Source organism: Salvia splendens, chromosome 2 (genome assembly GCF_004379255.2).
Source record: "Salvia splendens isolate huo1 chromosome 2, SspV2, whole genome shotgun sequence".
Classification (NCBI taxonomy): domain Eukaryota; kingdom Viridiplantae; phylum Streptophyta; class Magnoliopsida; order Lamiales; family Lamiaceae; genus Salvia; species Salvia splendens.
This window is the reverse complement of record NC_056033.1, coordinates 14,841,153-14,864,175: the sequence shown is the minus strand read 5'-3', so window position 1 is coordinate 14,864,175 and position 23,023 is coordinate 14,841,153. Positions and strand designations below refer to the sequence as shown.

At 36.4% G+C, this 23,023-nt stretch overlaps 4 protein-coding genes and 1 long non-coding RNA gene across 7 annotated transcripts; 3 read left to right on the top strand and 2 right to left on the bottom strand.

Annotated features, from left to right (window-relative positions):
• Positions 1-363: 363 nt before the first annotated feature.
• Positions 364-7,836, top strand: LOC121789804 (delta-1-pyrroline-5-carboxylate synthase-like). Its single transcript, XM_042188169.1, has 20 exons — positions 364-563; positions 1,084-1,155; positions 1,258-1,361; positions 1,627-1,729; positions 1,810-1,971; positions 2,369-2,646; positions 3,537-3,687; positions 3,772-3,936; positions 4,017-4,094; positions 4,785-4,874; positions 5,517-5,603; positions 5,685-5,771; positions 5,877-5,973; positions 6,087-6,190; positions 6,268-6,343; positions 6,784-6,934; positions 7,053-7,121; positions 7,228-7,294; positions 7,381-7,451; positions 7,548-7,836. The coding sequence occupies exons 1-20, from the start codon at positions 504-506 to the stop codon at positions 7,627-7,629; spliced, it is 2,154 nt and encodes a 717-aa protein (XP_042044103.1). The 5' UTR covers positions 364-503; the 3' UTR covers positions 7,630-7,836.
• A 767-nt stretch (positions 7,837-8,603) lies between these two features.
• On the top strand, positions 8,604-12,313 carry LOC121789793 (CASP-like protein 5B1). The gene is made up of 4 exons (XM_042188163.1): positions 8,604-8,900; positions 9,064-9,226; positions 9,813-9,945; positions 11,865-12,313. Exons 2-4 carry the CDS (start codon positions 9,096-9,098, stop codon positions 12,063-12,065), a joined length of 465 nt encoding a protein of 154 aa, XP_042044097.1. The 5' UTR covers positions 8,604-8,900; positions 9,064-9,095; the 3' UTR covers positions 12,066-12,313.
• On the bottom strand, positions 12,284-16,893 carry LOC121789800. The gene is made up of 4 exons (XR_006048153.1): positions 16,713-16,893; positions 12,851-13,027; positions 12,609-12,756; positions 12,284-12,508 (listed from the first exon to the last, which is right to left on the bottom strand). It is a non-coding gene; the product is annotated as an uncharacterized LOC121789800 (long non-coding RNA).
• A 3,100-nt stretch (positions 16,894-19,993) lies between these two features.
• LOC121768799 lies at positions 19,994-22,307 on the top strand. The gene is made up of 2 exons (XM_042165356.1): positions 19,994-20,229; positions 20,909-22,307. The coding sequence occupies exon 2, from the start codon at positions 20,910-20,912 to the stop codon at positions 21,327-21,329; it is 420 nt and encodes a 139-aa protein (XP_042021290.1). The 5' UTR covers positions 19,994-20,229; position 20,909; the 3' UTR covers positions 21,330-22,307.
• Positions 20,930-22,177, bottom strand: LOC121768782. 3 transcript variants are annotated; one of them, XR_006043415.1, is made up of 4 exons: positions 22,056-22,177; positions 21,894-21,969; positions 21,267-21,806; positions 20,930-21,158 (listed from the first exon to the last, which is right to left on the bottom strand). XR_006043415.1 is itself a non-coding variant. In XM_042165345.1 (4 exons), the coding sequence occupies exons 1-4, from the start codon at positions 22,175-22,177 to the stop codon at positions 21,396-21,398; spliced, it is 528 nt and encodes a 175-aa protein (XP_042021279.1). In that variant the 3' UTR covers positions 20,930-21,395. The 3 variants fall into 3 exon arrangements, 2 of the variants coding, with proteins under 2 accessions (XP_042021279.1, XP_042021268.1); XM_042165345.1 differs by having other exon boundaries at positions 20,930-21,463; positions 21,545-21,806; XM_042165334.1 differs by having other exon boundaries at positions 20,930-21,806.
• Positions 22,308-23,023: the final 716 nt, after the last annotated feature.

Below are 23,023 nucleotides of genomic sequence, written 5' to 3'. Positions count from 1 at the left end.
AATATTATTATTGAATTTTTCCGTATCAGTGTCGTAAATTTAATTCTGTATTTTGTGTGATTGTTAATTATTTGTTTTTTATAATTTTGTTTATTGTGGCTAGCCTATTGCTTGTCCAGTTGCTTGTCCTGATGATGTGGCATGAGGAGTTTTAAGCCTGATGATGTGGCATGCGGAGTTTATGGCTAGCCTATGGCTGATCTATTACTATTGTGGATGCTCTTATATGAAATGAAGAGAATACTGTATTAATTTTTTTTATAATGGATAGAATCAAAATGAAAACTACCCGTCCACGTAATCACAATGTTGCGCGTCGCTCGTGTATTGTTTGAGGAGAAGAAGACAAAGTGGTGTGCAGTGCAGGGCTGAGTTCATATGCTGCTGTTACTCTACTTACATTTAAAACCCTATAAATACTTCTCTTCACGACTCTCCTCTTCATCTCCAATTTTCATATTCTTCAATCTATTTCTGCATTTCTCTCTCTGAAATCTTTTCAAATGGAGGCTGCTGATTCCACTCGTTCGTTTCTCAGAGATGTCAAACGCATCGTCATCAAGGTAACCAACTCTGCAACCTTTTTATTGCTATTCGTTTCCTTTTAATCTCTCTCTGATTTTTGGAGGTTGACTTTCTGGATTGCTGCTTTATTGTGCGAATTTTTTCTCTGCGTCTGCGTGTGTGTGTTTATTGCGATCAAATGAATCGTTTTCGATGCCATTGCACGAATAACTTGTATGGCAGCAGCATTTAAAGGATGCACACATTTATCATTATTTGAGTAGTTTACAAATGTATGTTTCAGTTCTGTATACAATAAATTTAACCAGAACTAGGAGATTTTGGATGAAGATGTTGACTCAGTTCTGACTTCACTCATTTTTCTGGTGGATGGGTATCAGTGCAATTGATATTGTGTTTATGTGTGTGATTTAGCATACAAAAGTTGCATTCATCATTTTATTTGCAATTGTATGCTTTACTAGTAGTGCAGCAGGCATTTAATTGTAAATTTCCCTTTCTTACATCAAAATTGGTTTATCTTGTACTTTTAACTGATGCTTCATTCTAAAATTGAAGGTGGGAACTGCTGTTGTTACTCAAGCTGATGGACGACTAGCTCTTGGAAGACTAGGCTCACTTTGTGAGCAGGTGCTCAATGATTACATAATTTTAAAATTTTTATCTCAATTCCTGATGACATCCATAATACTTGTGTAATTCTTACATTTTTAAGTTGCATATCAAGTGCAGATCTATGAACTCAACACTGATGGCTACGAGGTAATTTTGGTGACATCAGGTGCTGTTGGTGTTGGCCGCCAGAGGCTTCGATACAGGAGACTAGTTCACAGCAGGTATTTTGGCTTCCTTTATTCGCTTGATTAAGGCTTCAGAGATTTCTGAAAGTCTATATGGAATCTTTTCCTCTTATCTAAGAACTTCTCAGGAATTTGTGTTCATAGTTTTGTTCAATGCTTCATGATCAATTTAACTGGTGCCTAAACATATTAACAGTGCATAGACAAAAGCATAAGAATTTGATTTTTTTTAAATTATGTTTGACAACACTGTTAACCTCTGTTTTATCATTATAATAATTTTTGACCTGGTTTTTGGCAGCTTTGCTGACCTCCAAAAGCCGCAAGTTGAACTTGATGGGAAAGCTTGTGCGGCTGTTGGACAAAATGGTCTTATGGCTTTGTATGACACTTTGTTCAGCCAGGTGTGCCTTAAAGAAAATAAATCTCCTGGAAGATGTGCCAACCATGTGGATCTAACTTATTATGGGATTCTCTCGTGCAGTTGGATACGACCTCAGCACAGCTTCTAGTAACTGATAATGATTTTAGAGACCCAGATTTCAGAAGGCAACTGAATGAAACTGTGAAATCTATGTTGTCGCTGAAGGTGGTTCCAATATTTAATGAAAATGATGCCATCAGTACCAGGAAAGCTCCCTATGAGGTGGGCTATTGATTTTATTCATTGCTTATCTTTTCTGTTCTAATTAGATCAGATGGTGCACAAGTCAGCTGTACTACATGTTATCAAAGCAAGTGCCTTAACTACTCAATAAAGGAAATGATTCCAATTTTCTTCACCAGTTTCAATTTACAAAATTCATGTTTTGCCTGTTTGGGTAACTACTGTTGCAAGTGTCCAGTGATCTTTCTTCAATTTCATTATTCCATGAGAATGCATATTAGAGAATATTAGTTGACTACTTCATTTAGGAGCTAGGTATATGAAAACTCTCTGGGTTCTTTTGTTCGTACTGGTGGGGCGAACTACATATCTAGATTGGATAGCAGCATATCCTCTGCTCCTCACATCATTTTCCTCATATGGTTCCTTTCTGTAGGACGCTTCTGGAATATTTTGGGATAATGACAGTTTAGCGGCTCTCCTGGCATTGGAGCTAAAAGCTGATCTACTTTTTCTGTTGAGTGATGTAGACGGTCTTTATAGCGGCCCACCAAGTGATCCCCAATCTGAACTAATTCATACGTATGTTAAGGAAAGACATGAGGGTCTGATAACTTTTGGAGACAAATCACGAGTGGGAAGAGGAGGGATGACGGCTAAAGTAAAAGCTGCTGTTTATGCTGCGTACGCTGGCATTCCTGTTGTTATCACCAGGTACCCGCTCACCTCCCTGTAAATTTTTCTATCTTGGTTGTTTATTACAGAAAATGCATAAGATAATTTTTTATCATATGGAGTACTAATAATTTATTTTTCAATTTTTTCTAAAGTGCCTTTTACAACATAATTCTCACTGTATTTAAATGAATATCTGTACTGCATAAGGAGCAGATGGATTATAAGGTATGAAAAACAAGAGACATCTAGTTTGAACAGATGTAATGAAAAGAACATTTTCTTTACAAAAGTTTCCTTATTAAGTAGTAAGAACTAGTGAACAACTAGAGACGTCTTGTTTGAGCAGATGTGATGAAAATAATATTTTCTCTTTACAAAAAATCCCTTTTAGGAAATGCAATAATTCGTTTCTACTGATCTGAGCATCGACACGTGGTTCAAGACATCAAGTAGCTATTCTTTTTTCATTTCGAAGATGAATAAAGCCACAATGATTGCACTTTTTAATTGCATCGATATGCAACTCATTTGTATTTCTCAAATGTTTAATCTAATTCACTTTTCCCATTGCGCTGCTCATATCCGATATTCCAACCACGCTTCATAGTGTGATAAATTGTTTCTGGTTTGTTAGTAGTTTCATTTCAATAATTTTTAAATAAAGTCTCTGCGAAGCTGCTAATTCGAGTTATATAGAACACTAGGAACAAGTTAGCTAGCGTTTGTATGTCTCTTAATGAAATGCACATGTATTAGCACCTTTTTATTAACTTTTGAATGTTTAGTTCTATGTATGTACTGCTTAATTAATTATGTAGGAGGGGATTAAAATAACAGTATGGACTTAAACTCAGCAGCCCAATTAAATACATTGGGTATTTTCTACTTTCTGTCTCTGATCCCAAACCCTTTCTATCTGGATGTAGCGGTTTTGCATATGGAAATATCCTAAAAGTTCTAAGTGGACAACGTATTGGCACACTATTCCACCGGGATGCACATAAATGGGCCCCACTAGGAGAATTAGGTGCGAGGGAGATGGCGATGGCTGCAAGAGATAGTTCACGGAGACTGCAGGTAATAATTCCTGAATAAGAACTCTTTTGGTTTGTTACACAATACACAGTTTTATAATAAGCATGTCACATTTGTATGTTGCAGGCAATGTCTTCTCATGACAGGAGTAAGATTTTGTTGAGTGTTGCTGATGCCTTAGAGGCTAATGAGAAGCTAATAACTGCTGAAAATGAAGCTGATATTGCTGATGCCCTAAAGGCCGGATATGAAAAAGCTTTAGTATCAAGGCTTGCTTTGAAGCCCGGTAAGGTAAGATGACTTGATAAAGCACGTAACCTTTTAACTGAAGTGTTGCTACAAATATTCTTAGAATTTTATATGATTTTCAGGTTTCAGGTCTCGCAAATTCTATTCGCGTGCTAGCAAACATGGAGGAGCCAGTTGGTCGAGTTTTGAAGAGAATGGAGGTCAGTAAATGAGGTCCTTATCCTCATTACATTAGAATTATAGTAATGGTGGGAAATAGTGAGAGTGTGGAGTTATACTGTCTTCCTGATACTTTGTTTCTGCAATATTGTTTGTAATTGATAAGTAGAAGTTGACTGTTCTCAAATTCATAGCTACCAAACTAAGGTCTCCCTCATTTAGAAATGCCACCTACTATTTCAGCTTCTGCAATAAAGAGTAGCATCATGTTAATTTTGTGTTAGAAGGTCTGAAATAGTATCTATAATTGTGAGATCCAAGCTTTAGAAAAAAGTTCCAAGATCAAACACTTGAATCAAGTCTGATGTATCCAGCTCTCAACACAATTAAGCTAGACCATAGATATATAAATATTGCTATGTTTCTTTCTTATAATTTTTGAGCTAAATCTTAGTATAATATTTTGAAATCCATAGTGTAGAGAGTCAATTTTTGTATGCATGTTTGCTTTCCAGAAATGTAATAAACTATTAAGCATTTTTATATGTATGTGATGAGGTTCTGAATCTCTGGTTGACTTGGGTTTGATAAAATGTCTTGGTAAGGGATAAAACGGCTGGGCTTGCTCCCTAACTTTCCAAGAGATTTTGCACAACAAATTATAATTGAAAATCTTATAGGGTAGATTATTAGGAGATAAGTTTGTGATTGTCTGATAATTATTGCTGCAGCTATCAGAAGGATTCATCTTGGAGAAATTATCATCTCCTTTGGGCGTTCTTTTGATCATTTTTGAGTCTCGACCTGATGCTCTGGTTCAGGTAAATTACAACAAAATTTCCTATGTGGCTCTTCTGCGTGCATAAGTGACCGCTAGTCTGCTTTATTTGATTTAATGCTTCTGAATTTGAAAAGAGTTTCATTCACTAAAAGTCATTCTTCTGTAGTGTTTTTCTTCATTTTGAAGCTTCTTAAACTCGGTTATTCCACTTCATATTCTCAAAAAGGTTTTCAAGATTTGCTTCATTTGATTTAACGCTGCTGAATTTTAAAAGAGTTTCAATCACTAAAAGTCTTTCTTCCATAGTGTTTTTTAGTCATTTTGGAGCATCTTAGACTCTATTATTCCACCTCATATTCTCAAAAAGGTTTTCAAGATTCCGTTTTTAGGCCTCGTCAAATCGAAAATATTTCTCTGCTAGTTTGTCATCACTCAGATTTACTCACTCTTCCCTCTTATCAGTAGATAGTAGTATCTGGAGCTGTAAAAGTTACCTTATTATATGCAGCAAGCTTAAGAAAGTACAGTAACAATAATTTGATGTTTTTTAGTATGTTTCATGTTTAATGGTATCCCAGGGGCTTCAGTTTTTGTTTATAATGAACTTGTCGACAACACATCAGATAAATTTTTGTTTATCTCATCGGTACAAACTCATGGCCTTATGTTTTCCTTTAAACAGATAGCTTCACTAGCAATTCGAAGTGGGAATGGACTCCTGTTAAAAGGGGGCAAAGAAGCTAGAAGATCAAATGCAATTCTACACAAGGTAGATCATGTGAAATGTGAAGTTCTAGCTCATTCCATTATTAATATTAGAGATTCTTACTTCATTCACTTGTTATTTCAGATAATCACATCGGCCATCCCAAAAAGTGTTGGTGAAGGCCTTATTGGACTAGTTACTTCTAGAGAAGAGATCCCTGAGTTGCTCAAGGTTTTTTAATTTATATAGTGCTTAATGGTTCTAATGTATTATTTTTCATTGGTATTAAATCCACAATATAAAAGTTGGAAATGACGTTTAATGTTTGTGGAAAAGCTGGATGATGTAATTGACCTTGTGATTCCTAGAGGGAGCAACAAACTTGTATCTCAAATTAAGGCGTCAACAAAGATTCCTGTTCTTGGACATGCTGGTAAAAAAATATATTCTACTTTTGTAGACTATTTTATTATCTCTTTGCGCAGTATTGGTCAAGCAGTCGTCAAATTTCTCATTCTTGAAAACTATTGTGTGTTTTGTTCCCAGATGGAATATGTCATGTATACGTAGATAAGGCTGCTAATATGGACATGGCTAAACAAATTGTTGTAGATGCAAAAACTGATTATCCTGCTGCCTGCAATGCAATGGTATGTCTTATTCTTAAAACTTTATTATAAATTTATCCAAGATACGAGTGGAAAATAATATCTCCTTTGCTTTATAGGAAACATTGCTTGTACACAAGGACCTTGTGCAGACTGGTGGTCAAAATGAGCTAATAGTGGAACTTCAAACCAAAGGTGGGCGTCTCTTTAACATCGAACCACCCTATAGTATCCAAAATAAAAATAAAATTCCCTTTATTCCTCTTTGAGGATTAAGGGTCCTTAGAAGGTCATCTATTGAAACAATACAAGATTTGACTAAATAGGATATGCTGATATTCTCATAATGCATGAAAACTGTATGAGGTCATGCCTTTTCCACAATGGTGTCTGAATATTTAGAATAACAAAGGTTCAAAAGTTTTTAGTTATAAGCTTTTAGTTGGAATCACAGTCACTAATCATATATTTTCTTATTGCATCTTTGTTAGCCCATGGTATACAACATTTTTGCACTAGAGTTTGTCTAAAGATTTGGAAATAGGCTAAATAATTGTTAGTACAGTTGTTTTCGCAGCCCTCGAATGAAATCGGTGTTCACAATACTAGTATTTTTATATACACGTGTGTGACAGGAGTAAAAATATTTGGTGGACCTCGAGCAAGCTCTTTACTGAACATTCCCGAGGCACAGTCATTACACCACGAATATAGTGCTCTTGCTTGCACTGTTGAGATTGTGGATGATGTAAATGCTGCCATTGATCATATACATCAACATGGAAGGCATGTCACCTTTTAAGATCTTTCCAACTCATATTTGTCTTTACATGTTTTTTACAATCGTTGCTTCTCAGTATTGTGAGAATGGTATCTAATGCAGTGGATACTCTCTTAATTGCAGTGCACATACAGACTGCATTGTAACAGAAGACGATGAGGTTGCTGGAATCTTTTTGCGTCAAGTAGACAGGTAATTTCTTATGTCAATATATACCATCCGGAAATTATATTTGAAATAAACTCGTAAAAGAGTCCAACTAAAATCCTAGTATGTAACATGAGCTGTTACATTTCAGTGCTGCTGTGTTTCACAACGCAAGTACAAGATTCAGCGATGGATTCCGCTTTGGATTAGGTGCAGAGGTATGTTATATACGTCCATGTTCAAGTAGGTCTCAAGAACAAATTATTAGTATCGTCGTCCTTATGTAATTGTATCTATCTAACAGGTTGGTATCAGTACAAGTCGAATTCACGCCCGTGGTCCTGTAGGTGTTGAAGGACTGCTAACAACACGATGGTATGTTTGTAATAAGAAATTTCAATGGTATAATGTGCAACTGCAAGTCTTCTTTCATTAATCTTGAAAGCAAAATGATGGTGCAATCTGATACAGGCTTGCAAGAGGAAAAGGGCAAGTGGTAAATGGTGACAAAGGCATTGTGTATACTCACAAGGAGATGAGTCAGGAAGCATGAATAACTTTGATCACCTCCTAGTATGAAAAGAGGACTATTGTTTCTTTGTGTATTATTAATATTAAATGAATGTCAAAAGTTGTATTTGGGCAGTTATTATTTGGCCAAGTTATCATTTTCAGTTAATAGCATTGTGAAGTTTCCCCAAACAATGTAAATCGTGATGTAAATTCAATGTTATTCAATCTCATTCTTCACTTCTCATAATATAATTTCAAAATCACAAATCGTGTGATTATTGTTAAACAATCAAATTAGGGGTATAGGCATAGCCCTTAAAATTACAAATTCTGGTTGTATTTTCGATGAAGTTTTGATGTTGTAGCCAATTTATCAATGCTTTAGTGCCTGCCCAACACAATCACTTTGTCAATTCTAGTATGAATCCTAACAATTCAGCTTCCAATAATATGTAATTTGCAGTTAAAAATAAAACTCTATGTTTCAAAGCACAATCAATCCAAATTGGTTTATGTGAAGAAATATGTGCGTAACAACTATCAAATCAATATAAAATATGCAATTGTTTGGTCACTTATACCAAGATGGAGTATATAATTAAGAACGTTTAAGTTGATTTAGAAATGTTGGTGTTGATGAGAAATTTAGTACATACTTCATTTTTGCCAAGGTATATTCCTTTCTCGTAGAAGGTATGTCCTACTCCTTACAATGTTTTCTAGGAGTATTAAATATTTTCCCCAATGAATGATTTTTATTGTAATTTCAGTTAATATTCTCATCTTTTTTGAATTATAAAGTGAAGCAGTAAAAACACTATATAATGTAACAATAAATCATTAAAAAATTACAAATTATTCTGAATAATAATGAAATGTCAAATATTTCCGTTTATTACGAAACACAAAATGTCTATTTCTTTGACATTGTTAATTGAATAATGAAAATGTCAAGAATTGAATGCGTAATAAACACATTTCAAACAAAGGTGTTCAATTTTATGTGGCTAACAGAAAGAGTCCACCACTGGAATTAAAATCATAAGAAATGGCGACAAATATACCTTTTTTGTCCTTTTTTTTCACATTTTCAGAGCTCCTTTTCTACTTCAGTTGGTGAGGTTGGTAAAGGATCCAAGCAGATGAATCGAGTGATGAGATTCAGATAACAAAATTAGACCTTCTTCTTCGGCGAATCACTCTTTTCAACAATTCACACACAAAATATGGCTGAATATGAGCTGAATTTATAGATATCGGTATTCGAAAGGCCGAGAAAAGTGAGAGAATATTAATGGTTTCTTCAAAAGGGTGAGGAGAAGGGGTTTCTGTTTTTCTTGATTTTTCATTTCCAATCTCGCGGAGGAATGTTTTGAGTGAATCCCACTGTCCCATCTGCCTTGGGGGACTAACCCATCACATAAAGATTCAATCTTTACCAGGAAAAATAGTAACTTGTTCATATCTTGCGCAGTAATATACATATATATACAGAGAGATAGAGATATGAAGGAGCTGTTTGGAAGCCCAGGGAGAAAAAGTGGGCTGATATTGAGGATTGGGCAGTGTGTGTCAGCAGCTGCTTCAATTGGGGTCATGGCCTCTGCTTCTGGCTTCTCAACTGCTACTGCCTTTTGGTAATTATCCTTTCCCCCTTTTTCTGCTGGACAATTGTTTTCCTCTAGTTTTTTTTATGTTTGCAGCTGCTTCTTTTGGGAAAGAAATTTGTGTTTTCAGGTGGTTGTTCTTTCATTATATCCTAGCACTATATGTAGATGGTGAGTCAGTGGCACTTTCCTAATAGAGGAGTCTCAATAATAGAAATCTAGAATTTCCTATTTCTGGTAACTTGTTATGTATAGTATTTAATGGAGATTGGTGATTTTGGGGTTGATACTGAAAACGTTTAAACGTTTTGGAGGCTATTCTTGAAATGTTTAAATGAGGGTTCCATGGTTGGATGCAAAACTGCAATATTAAAATAAATAGTCAGAATCTCTCTGATTTGTTGGCTGGTGCTTTTGGTGATACTGAATTAAGTGGCATTTGTACCGATATAGTTTCTGAAGTTGATAGTCAAAATCCCTCAAGTCACGCAAGATGGTTTCTTTCGAGTCTTGGATGTCAATACTTGTGTGTCTACTGTCTAGAAATTGTTTGTACCCGAGTAGAGTTGTGGACAAGTGTCTTCTTACTAATGGCTGAAACATTTTGCTCTGACAGCTACTTGATTGCATCGATGGGGCTTCAGGTTTTGTGGAGCTTTGGACTCATGTGCCTAGATGTACATGCTTTGAGGTTCAACAAGGACCTGCATACCAACATCATTGTGAGCCTGTTTGTCGTCGGTGACTGGGTAAATAACACACTCAAGAAATTCATTAGTTTGAACTGCATTTATCGCCACATGTTTACATAGTATCTACAATGGACAGACAATTACCGAGTCTTTTCCATCCATCACTTGCTGAAGTATACTTTCTGACTGTCTAGATTTGTATTGGTGGTAGTTTTTGATGGGGATATGTAATACTTTGTGCTTGTTACATTCTTATGACTTATGAGTAGTCTAGATGTGCTCAGTTAGTTGAGTCTAGTGATGAATCCTTCTGCATCACACATAAATATGGCATTGGCTGAAATTTATAAGTAGAACAAATTATTAGAATGGTTCAGTTTTTGGTGAGAAAAATTGTTGGAAGTAAATGAGGAAAAGTAAACCCCCTCCAGGCTGTATATAGTGGTTCTTTTTCCAAGTGAGGGAAATTTTTAGGCCCTTCTTGGTAAGATGGAAATGGAATGGAATGTGATTCCTACTTCCATTCAATTCATTTGCTTGGTGCGATGGAATAAAGGAGGGGATGGAATGAAATTGGAAAGAAATTTTCATTCCATTCCTATCTTTATTCCATTCCACCTTCATTCTATTCCATCATACCAAGAAGGGCCTTAATGGTTTGATGCTCTTAAACATCGCTATCACTTCGATTTGCAGTATGAAGCATGTAGGCAGATGTCACTTTGGTATTTTATCTATACTTCCAGTGTGTTCTTTCAATCTGCACTCCCTATTAATGTTGATACTTTCATGTGACAGTTTTTTACGTTGAATATGGGACACTTTGACTTTGATGCATATTTGCCAGTCACTTCTAAATACCCCATTTGTTTGTCAGGACTGTCAAATTAGAAAGAAGATGTGTGATTTTGTGCCTTATCGCATTTAGAGGAGATAGTTTGTGTAATTGCCATGTTTCATTTTGAGATGATAACGAGACATGATAAGCATAAAATTGGACACAACACATATATAGGAACTGTACTAGGATATACATGAGCACACCACGATAATGATTGAAATATCAAACAAAAATAAAACAATTTAAGAAACCCAATATTATAATATCATTACGTACATTGCGGGTACTAAAGTGAATTAATATTCACAAGAAGGAACGGTGCTGTTCAGATACTCTTATTTGGATTAAGGGTATAGTTATTTCCTGTAACCTATTCATTACCCAAAAAAAGCTCCCCTCTATTGCAAGAACTATACAAAACGATTTTAGGGCATATACTTTGGTCACATAGCCCTAGCCACCAGGAGGAAGTTATCCAGTAGCCACCATATAGAAATAGGTACATAATTGGCTACTTGGCAACTCCTAGTCTCATTTTATCGCATAAGTAACTCATGTCATTTTCTAGAGGGAGTAGAATTTTGTAGGTTCTAGCTTTGGCTAAAAACACTAATCCGAGAGCATATATAGAACCTGAAATCTAAAACTATAACTTAACTTGAATTATACCAGAAAATCTCACATTGAGCTTGAGCTGGAATTCTACGTAAGGATGTGTCCAAACACCCCATCATTTAATAGGAAGAGATGCTTCAGGATCCTTTATTGTGATCTCAACATGCATGTTTAGGAAGGTTGCGAGTATTAACTCTGATTTAAATAATTGAATATATTCACTCAAATTCCAGTAGGCTTATGTTTGATAAATACAAAATCCTTTGCATATATTTGTAGATGGCTGAAAATCTTACAAAGAGGGGCATGCATGATTGTTTCCCTTTTTCTTTTATCTTTTTGGTGACAGAACTGTTCAATGGTCTGAAAACATAACAGTATCGACGGCAATGAGTGTTATTGCATGATCTTGTGAAACAGTCATACTGTCGCTTGTGATGGAGATGCTCTGTTGGCAGCTTAAATTTATTTCATTTGACCAAACTTGCTTGGAACTTCCAACTTAAATTCCATTTTGCAGGTGACTGCTACTCTATCTCTTGCAGCTGCTTGCTCCTCGGCCGGTGTTATGATGCTCTTCATTAGAGATACAAGTATCTGCAATGATGATTTGAATTTGTCATGCGATATGATCCAGATATCCATAGCTTTTGCTTTTGCGTCGTGGTTTCTTCTTGCCATATCTTCTTATATCATGTTTTGGCTTGTGGCATCAATCTAGGCAGTTTCTCTTTGACACCCATCATCACCATGACCGGATGCTCGTAGTGTCAGTGTGTATATTGTCAATTTTGGAAAGAGCTTTGTAAGAAGCAATTCACATTTTCTTTTCTTTGCTTTTTTACCATTTGTGAACCTCAAACCTTCCCTGATGATTAGGGGAGAGATTCGTTTGTAAGGTCAAATATTGAGTAATTCTTGGGCTATATATATCAGATCTGAAGCTTCACCTCCATGGGATTTATGGAACTCAATCATCTCTTTCAGTGGGTACTCACTGATAACATCACTATTAATAACAAAAAATGGCTCTCCAGACTTATCTAGCAGCTTGTCCCAAGCCAAGGCAAGGGGACCGGCTGTTCCAAGAGGTTCAGTCTCTCGCGAACATGTGATCTTGATCTCAACCTTCGCCTCAAAATCTTTCAAAAAGTTCAGCATTACCTGGAAAGGAAAAAATTATGTTGTTAATAAAGCAAAACCAGTAAAAAAATTGAAGGATCTTTCATCAGTAAAATTGCTTAGAAAATTAACAGAAGCTCACCTCTGGCTGATAATTGATGGCTAGGACTACTTCCGTTACTCCAATAGCCTTGAGGGCTTCTACCAGATACAATGGCAAGAAGAGTTTTAACATGCGTGATGATGGATATACTATGATTTAAAACATCATACTATGCTGAGCATTATGCCTGAAATACATGTATCATGTTAGAACGTGGGGCCCAGTTCACACCCCCTCCCCCAACAAAATGAACCCTCTCAAAAAAACAAAATAGAACGTACCTGGTGCAAAATCATGGGCTTGTTAGCAAAATCAACGAGCGGCTTAGAGCATCCACAATGGTCTAGGACCTCCCATAGCCCTCACATAGCCTTCTCACTGCCACATCATCCAGCACTAAAATCTTTCTGCCACATCATCTGGACATGCAACTGGACATCAAATAGCCCTCTCATAGCCTATCCACATCACCAATAACAATTATATAAATTTAATTTACAATTGTAGCAACATACGGAATTTAATTTACGAGATAAATACAGGAAAATTGAATAATACTATTAAAATTTCAAAAAGTACAATAATTTTAAAAAAATACATTTAAAAAAATTACATAAATTTAAATAAAAACTAATGCCTTCCAATCCTCCGCGCCCACAACTCTTCAATTAAATCCTTTTGGAGTCGAATGAAAATGACGTCCAAAGCGCGTATATAAAGTGTTTTCGAAAAAAAAAAAAAAATTCTGACGCCGATCCGGGGCCTACAATGGCGCCGTGAGGATCGGCGTTAGAACCGGCGTCACCACACGAATCGGCATGGGTACGCCGAAATTGACTCCGATTTCGCCGACGCCGGTCGCAATGGTTCGGCGTCAGAACCGGCGTCGGCGAAAAATCGGCGTCGCAGTTTTGACGTCTCCATTGCTGATGCTCTTAGGCACACTCAGTGTCAGTGGCCTCAATCTAGTGCCAAACACCCTCCAACAAGAATGACTGCCTTCATCCTTTACCTATAGAAGACTTTGATGGATTAACTTGATAACCCAAAACAATTTATAAACTGAGTATTTGCTCTTTCTTCGTATATGCATGTCCAAGGGGAAGGGGAGGAAAGCTACATGAACTCTACAACGACATCTGTACTTAAAATATGATGATAAGTGTAATGGTCTAATCAATGTTGTCGGTCTTCCATAACCATCTTGCACTAAGGAGCAAGGACATAACCAAGTTGTAAATAGAAACCAAAGTAAAAAATTTAAGCTGTAGTTGAGGAAACAGACAGTCAACCCCCATATGCATGTCATAATAAAAATTAATTTCCATATATTCAACAGGTCATGCCAAAAAATTAGGCTGCCAGATTCCAGCTGTACTACAGGCTGGCACTTTTCAATCGGCGTGGTATAGTGAAATTTTAGCAGATCTAGTGATATAGATAGCATACCATGCCATAATTTAGAATATTCTCCTATTCGACACCTTTGTTACAAAAAGGAACACTTGTTAACACTTTCTTTCTGAAGCAAAGCAAAAGAAAAGGAAAGATTGTTGATGGTGTAATTGGGCATCAAAATAGAATCCCAAAGCACTCTAGAATATTAAAAAACTCTATAAAATAAAATAATTGATTCTTGCTTCATGAATCTAGACCTGGATTTTGGGTTGAAAAAGTAGATCCGGAACTTCAGAAAAATAGTGTCAAGTAAGAGTCGGCAGTAAAAGTATAATTGTCTTAGAAGAGTACCTAATGCAATATACGGAATATATTATAGAGTAGTAAACCATGCAAAAAAGGAATTTCTAATGCATAAAAAAGAAGAAAAATTGGGTTTGTATGAAACTAATAGCAAAATGGCTGATCAATAACTCGGCAATCAACTCTACCACCCCTTACATTTGTTATTTTTTTCCAACCAGTAGCTAGAAAATCATACTAACAGTTCATATAATACTTTAATAAGCACTATACTGAAAAACAGAACTTAATTGCAAGTGCCATGAATAAAACCAGAGAATACCAAATGAAATACACAAAAATAATAGGTAAGATCCAAGGAAACAGAAAACGGAATGCGTAAACTGAACTGAAAAAGAGATTGTAAGGAACTAACTGAGTAACCAATCAACCGAAAAATGCAAAACTCTTTACATTATAAGCTGCAACTATTATAAACCATATGGAAGTGGTGAAGTAACAAGAACAAGAGTGGTTAACCAGAAAACTGTTAGGATCGTCGACTGCAACATTAGTTTGATATTGTCCGCTTTGGGTCAAGCCCGCACGGATTTGTTTTTGGGTCACTCCCAAAATGGGGTTGGACAGGAATTATATACACCTTCCAACTTTTCTCACTCATCCGATGTGGGATGGGTTTGTACCCCAACAAATCTCCCCTCAAACCGAGACCACATCGGGAACGCAGTCGACACGAACATGGGTTGTTTCAGCCCTGGCCCCTGGGTCATCCTGGGCCCGACTCTAACTTTGAGTCCTTCAGGGCCCGACCCTAACCGGGGCTCATCCAGGCACGACCCATAGCCACCTGGGCTCTGATACCACTTGTTAGGATCGTCGACTGCAACATTAGTTTGATATTGTCCGCTTTGGGTCAAGCCCGTACTGATTTGTTTTTGGGTCACTCCCAAAAGGCCTCAAACTAATTGGGGTTGGACAGGAATTATATACACCTTCCAACTTCCCTCACTCATCCGATGTGGGATGGGTTTGTACCCCAACAAATCTCCCCTCAAACCGAGACCACATCGGGAACGCAGTCGACACGAATATGGGTCGTTCCAGCCCTGGCCCCTGGGTCATCTTGGGCCCGACTCTAACCCGAGTCCTTCAGGGCCCGACCCTAACCGGGGCTCATCCAGGCACAACCCATAGCCACCTGGGCTCTGATACCACTTGTTAGGATCGTCGACTGCAACATTAGTTTGATATTGTCCGCTTTGGGTCAAGCCCGCACGGATTTGTTTTTGGGTCACTCCCAAAAGGCCTCAAACTAATTGGGGTTGGACAGGAATTATATACACCTTCCAACTTCCCTCACTCATCCGATGTGGGATGGGTTTGTACCCCAACAAATCTCCCCTCAAACCGAGACCACATCGGGAACGCAGTCGACACGAATATGGGTCGTTCCAGCCCTGGCCCCTGGGTCATCTTGGGCCCGACTCTAACCCGAGTCCTTCAGGGCCCGACCCTAACCGGGGCTCATCCAGGCACAACCCATAGCCACCTGGGCTCTGATACCACTTGTTAGGATCGTCGACTGCAACATTAGTTTGATATTGTCCGCTTTGGGTCAAGCCCGCACGGATTTGTTTTTGGGTCACTCCCAAAATGCCTCAAACTAATTGGGGTTGGACAGGAATTATATACACCTTCCAACTTCCCTCACTCATCCGATGTGGGATGGGTTTGTACCCCAACAAAAACATTATCAGAGGACATCAAATATTTGAAGAACATGATCATGTATTTGAGTTTAACTGCACAAGATCTGAAAAGACAAAAGGCAAAAGTCTGCCCAGACTTCATGAAGTCAGGCCTAATAAATCTTTTGAGAGACTCAAACATATCTTCAGAGTGGGATGGATCCAACCTTATATCAAAGGTCCACAAGGGTTAGCAGCCAAACATTTTGGCGCTAAATTGCAAGAGTGATCAATCTGAAAGCTTATAATCTCAAGCCCAATCACTACTTGTTGGAGGAGGGGGAGAACAAATCAAAAGCAACACTATAGTGATAGATAAAACTTGAATTTTCATTTCATTCGAAGCAAAAATCTACCAGTTCCTTAAAATTGTTTCCTCCTTCACCTCCATATTCCTTTACCGAATCTATAATTATCTAATGACAGAATGTGAATGAAGAAGAACTAATGAAATTCCACAAAGCCAATCCAATTTGACGTCTATGTATCTGATCCAGCTAACGACAATTCATTCAACATTTAAATGTTAAGAAATTACTGAATTTTTTTTTCAAAAACATCACATAAAGAAGAAGCTAATCAATACAAACAACAATAGAAGATCGAATTGCACAAACAATGAAACAAAATTTACAGAAAATTAACACACGAAACGGTCAGATCCAAAAATTACAAAAAAAATACAGAAAAATACCTTTTGTTTTCTGGTTTATAGCAGATCTAGGCCGAGACAAGTCGAATCGAAGAAAAATGTGGTAGAAATATAATCCTGAGTTTACCACAAACCCCAACGATTTGTGGTTGTCGGTAATGGCGATTGTGGGAGAAACAAGGAAGGCTGGGAAGAATAGAATCACAGATAGATAGATACAAGGTATTCGTACGTATATATAACGAACTGCTAACTTGTAAAGAAACCGAGTTTACGTACAATTCATTTCTCAATTATTGTCAAAATTATTTAAAGTTTGTATTGTTGAATAATTAAGTTAAATTATTCACATATGCAATTAATTTATTCTTTTAAATGTTTCTAGACTGATTTCACTTGCATTTTTATAATCTAACTTTATTACTTTATCTTACAATATATAGAAAAATCTACGGATTAGTTTATTGACAATATTAGTGGAAATCAGCCAAATGAATTGGCCTTTATATCTTTTATTTGAAATTTTTTATGCTTATAAGGTTTATTTTTGTCTTAATTTTTTATACTATTAAAAATAGAAATTAATTAATTTGAACTTTATTAGAATATTAATTAATTATTTACAACTTTTAATATATTTATAACATGTAAAAATAATTTTAAAAAATTAAGCAAGAAAATAAAATATTAATAGTGTAAGAACACTTACATTTGTTATGCAACAGAAAAAAATTATATGCATCAAAAGTTTTATTAGTAAAATGTTAAAGATGGAAGAAAACATATTTTTTATGAATATTAATAATCCAAGAAAAATAAATTGTAGTCATAATAAATTAATATACTAAAATGATACTTTATTTTTTTTCTATAAAAAATCTATAGAAGTAGTGATAAAATGTGATAATTTGAACTTTTTTAGTATATTGATTAGTTTATATTAATTTTTAATAACATATACAAAGTTAATGAAAAACATTAAAGGTAGGAGATAAATTTTATTTTATTTTTACTGAAAAATAAAGTTAATATGCGTCAAAATATTTAATTAAATAAATAAAAGCATAAAAATGCGAAAAATAATTAGATGCATTTAGTTTCAATATTGTATATAATTACACTTGTTAGCATATTTATAAATTAATTCTAATATTTAATATTCCAATAGTATATTATAAAAAATTAAAAATAAGAAAATAAAATTTATGTGCACCAAATTTCAATAAAAGAAATAAAGGCCAATAAATTAAGAAAATGTTCCATATATTAGGTGTATTTAGTTGCCAAATTGTACATGGTTATTAATTACATTTGCCAAAAAATTATTAATTGGTCACACCAAATCATATTGCCAACTTGGTGTGTCAAGACCATGGAATATTTTCTCGTGTTGATGCACGGCACGATTTAATATCCATTTTAATAAATTTACATTTTGAACTAATTGCTTAAAATAAAATTTACCTACATTATCTAAGAATTAAATATCACATGTGTAAGAAAAAAATTAAATGAACAATCCTAAAAAAATTAAGCAATTTTAGAAATCAACCTATCATATACACATATTTATTATAATTATGTGAAAATTGTACCTCCGTCCCATAATAGATGTCACAATTTCTTTTTTAGTTTGTCCCATAAAAGATGTCACATTTTATTTTTTGGAAAATTTTCTCTCCCACATTAAAATAAATATATTATTTTCTCTCTTCATCTAACACACAAAATATCTCCTAAAATCTCGTGTCATTATCCAACTCTGCCATCTATTATGGGACAGAGAGTATAAAATTAAATAAAACTTCCGATAATAACAATTAAAATAGCAATCATAATTGTTGCTTTACTTTTATTTCTGAAAAATTCTAATTTTTGTTGAGTGTTAATTTGTCTTGCCACTAGGGGTGGAATTCAAGTATCTATGAGTGCCCGACCCGAAAAAAACTGGTACCCAAACCCAAAAATCGTCTAAAATGCACACCGATACCAGGCCCAAAAAATTTTCGGGTACCCAAACCTAATGATTGGATACCAAAATACCCGACTCTTTACATATATTAATAATTAATAAAAAACGTATTAGATTTTTAAAGCTAAAATTCTCTTTATTCATTGATAATATTTTATTTTAATTTTGTGTTGTATGCTAAATATATGTCTTTTCATGAACTTAAAAACGTAAATTGTATTGCTAAGGGAGGCCAATGACTAACCGAGAGGCGACGACAGAGAGTGTGTAGGTGGCAACGTAATAGATACTAGTATTTTGGAAAGTGGAAACTTGTAAATATTGGTGAATAGAAGTGACACACGCATACGACACGCATGCAAACACCCCTTCTTTCCAATAGGCGGCTCATGGATTTCAAATTTCAACAAACTTGCATAAGAGAGAAAGAAGAAAAAAAAGAAAAGAGAAGAAGAAAGATTTAAAAAAAATTGAAGAAGGCATTAATAATGAGAAAGGCTAAGTGTCATCAAGTGGCATAATGGTTAAAACTTAAAAGAGAATGAAAAAATGGCATAAAAGACTCGAAATAATGAAAAAAGGACCTGAAATGTGATTACAACCATAAGTAGATTCTTGTAATATTATTTGTTGCATTCCAACTACCATACGTAGATTCTGAATCTGTAGTTCACTCATTAAATTAAATTGATAGTAATTTGTGCCGCTATCGAAGTTAATAATGATCTTTTAGCTCAATGCAAATTCTGAATAATCTAGGCAATATTTTTATTTATTATTTACCCATATTTAAGATATCCAATATCCATTATTTTATTAAATTTATTGCTAATATAATCTAACTAACTTATTTTTACTAAGAGTTTTTTAGTTCAAGACAATTATTTATTATGTTACAATCAATTTTCAACCAACCAAGGTTTACTCAAGTAGACCTTGACTAGGACACAACTTAATGTAATAACAATATTAACACTACTAACCAGTAATTACTAGTATTACCCAAGATGTCACGATTGAGTTGGATGGATCATCATGATTCCACATTTTAGTAATTAAATCCTATTTTTGGATTATTTTCGTGTAATTCTTCTTGGTATAAATTAATTTTAACACATTTATATCTAGTTTTCGAGATTGTTTTAGATAAATCTCTCTTAAAGAGTAAATCGTTTTCGACGATTGTTTTAGATAAATCTCTCTTAAAGACTAAATCATCACCTTTTTGTGAAATCTATATATTTTACAATAGCGGTTGCATCTAATTGTTAATTCATTTAATGTAAGGGCATGATTGGTAGCCCATAAAATCTCATAAAAGCCCATAAAATGGCTCATTATAGAGCTCGATTTTGTCAGAGAACCTAAAACAAATTTCCCAGATCTTGGTGAAATAGACAATAGAAACGGTGATTCTGACCTTTCACTATTGGAGAAAAGTTATGGTATAATTTTTTCTCCGCTTCTCCGACTTCGTATTTTGGAGCTTTATGCCATAATTACCCTCTCAGTTTTCGAACTCTACAAGCACATACCTATCACCAGACACTTATTGGGGCGGCAAATTCAGGTTTCCGACCACCACAGGTATGCCGGTACAGGCGTCGCCATATGAAACCCTCAATTTTAAATTTTGGGGCTTACACATTGATATAACATGCTGACCATGAACACATCCACTAAAATTGAATTATGAAATGTTAGGTTACCGATTATTGCTGAGATCTGAAGTGAATTTGTTGGTTCTATTTCATTATGTATAAGGATTTACTGAGTTTTATTTGACGCATCTACCCAGTAGATCGAGTATCATTTTCCCAAGTATGAATTCCTCACCCTTCTTTGATGGCCAGCTCGGATTGATACCATCCCTTTGTGATGCTCAGACAATATTCACTCTCCCCCCTGTTTTTCCTTCTCATTTCATACCCATCTGCAAAAATGCCTTTAAAGTGATGTTCACCCCTTGTAATCGTTGATTTGTACATTTTTTGGTGGTGAGCATGTCCTGTAGACTCGTCGTCGAAGTTGGTTGTAGGTTGCCCATGCTGTGCATGATGTTGTTTTTGATATGGCTATGTGTTTGATTGCTAGTGTTGATTTTCCTAATTTGTGATGATCTTTTGGTGTTGACCATAACCATTTTGCTGTGTGCTTGATTGCCAGTTGCCCCTGATATGGTTGTGCGTCTGATTAGTCATCCCATGTGTGTTTTATTTACTCACTCCCTTATTGTTGCTTCTCATTTCATAACATATTCTTGTAGGATGGTTAACGACAGACAACAAAAAAGAAAGGAGACAGAGGCCATTGTCATTATGGTGGAGTACATCGTCCATACCCAGCAACAGGATCTGCTTATGGTCTTGAACATGGTCCGCACAATGATTTCTTCGCAGAATAAGGGATGGGGTGGACGTGCAGCCATCGCCTACAGCATGAAATCAAAACTCCCGACCCAAGTTAAGCACATGGACCGATTGTTTGGGTTAACTGACAGGAATTGCATAAGCAACCTGAGGATGGATCGTAACACATTTCAGCGGTTATGTCGCATCTTGCAGGACAAGGCCGGTTTGGTTGATCGGCCGGCCAACAGCCATATTCAAGTTGCGGGTTCTTACCGACATGTGTCTCCACAACGGGGATGGGAAACACTGCAGCATTTCGTCTGCACCTTCGACTAACTCAACGATCTCGGTGGGGGGGAACGGCATGTGGGCGGCGGCTGTCATCGCTGTCGTGGCCGCATCCTACTCGGCGGAGAGTTGTTGAATGTCCGGAAGCGCGTCCAAACCTTGTACATCCGCAACTGCGACAACTACATCACGCCTAAGAGTTAGTATATTTATTTTTTCCGAAAAGTGGTATGAATGGAAACACACATCAAAGTACACCATACCCGGATCGTCGAATAATGAAAGTGGAGGTCCGTTGTCGAAAAGACTGACAATGAAGAGCCCATCGCTTTGATAGGCGAACATGAGCTCGTCACCTGGTTGAAACCCGGCATGCAGGGCAAAACTTTCCCACCCTCGGCCAAAACACCAGGTGAGTCCCTCCACACAAAGGTCGACGAACCAATGTGCTTGGTTGGAAAGGGCTACCCGACAGAAGATAGGGACAATGACGCCGTAAACCGTCACCCATGACGCTGGCAGCGGCTGCGTTGTGGAATAAAAAAACGAGTTCAATGTACATTACGCAATACATAAGAATTTTAACTCGTTTGCGGAATCGGGAGTGCATACCATGCGCAAACGGTAGATGGGGCCGTGGAATGTGGCCACAAAAGGGGGTGACAGTACAGGAAACCCGTTGATAGCACTGCAATAAACATTTTAGGAAAAAAAACACATGAGTATAACCATACATATTATTCGATTCATGTAGTAAAAACACAAGTGTCTCACTTAAGAAATTCGCGAGCTACTCCTCCTGCCATAGTTGGAGCGAATGCGACTGTCGAGAGGGGTATGAATATCAGATTTACGAAGCTTTTTGTGGAGAGAAAGTGTGAAGAAAGCCTGCTCATAACCCTCCCTATTTATAGAAAAAAAATGAGCCTAACTGTATTCACTAGGATACCAAGCAAGTGGGTATGTATTAAAGGATGTAGATATGAGTCGACATCACCATAAATGTTATGCACAAGTGTTTAGTTACATATGGGGTGTATATATGCACATATAAATATGCACAACAGAGAATATTCATTACAGCACAAGTGAGTTTGGTGTTGTTCACAAATTCACTAATGCAAATCCTTAATACGATATGGTATAATATATCACCCCATGAAGCATGCAAAAAACGGGGTGTAACACCCATATGGAAACTAAAACCCAGACCATCAAACTTCAAATCCCCTGTTTTTTCTCAAAGATATGGAGGATGTAGTCGTACTTGTCAGTCAATGAGAAACCGATGAATAGGTCCAAACGTTCTAGCTCCTTGAGACGAATGTCTAACGCCATGAACATGTGCTTCTGTGGTAGAAGATGGATATCGTCAAGCATCTTGCTGATCTCAACTCGCTTCGTACTCAAATCGAAGTCGTAACCGATGCAAGAGGATAAAGTCTGAAGGCAGTCACTAGTATCCTCATGTATCTTCGTTATCACATCTAGTATAGACTCCAACACATCCTCCGGCTTCCTCTTGCAGCTGTTCTTCTTTGCAGAGCTTGGGCTCCTAACACTTTCCGTGTCACTGTCAGCTAGCAGCACATCCGTTGTAGCTTCAAAGTTGAGGGCCCCTTCGATTTGATCATCAGTGAAGAAGTCCTCAACTGTGTATGGAGCCATATTTGGTTGTGACTCGTCTGCCACAGATGTGTCATTCCCGTTCAGCAGCTCATCAGCCTGGTCAAATCCTCTGC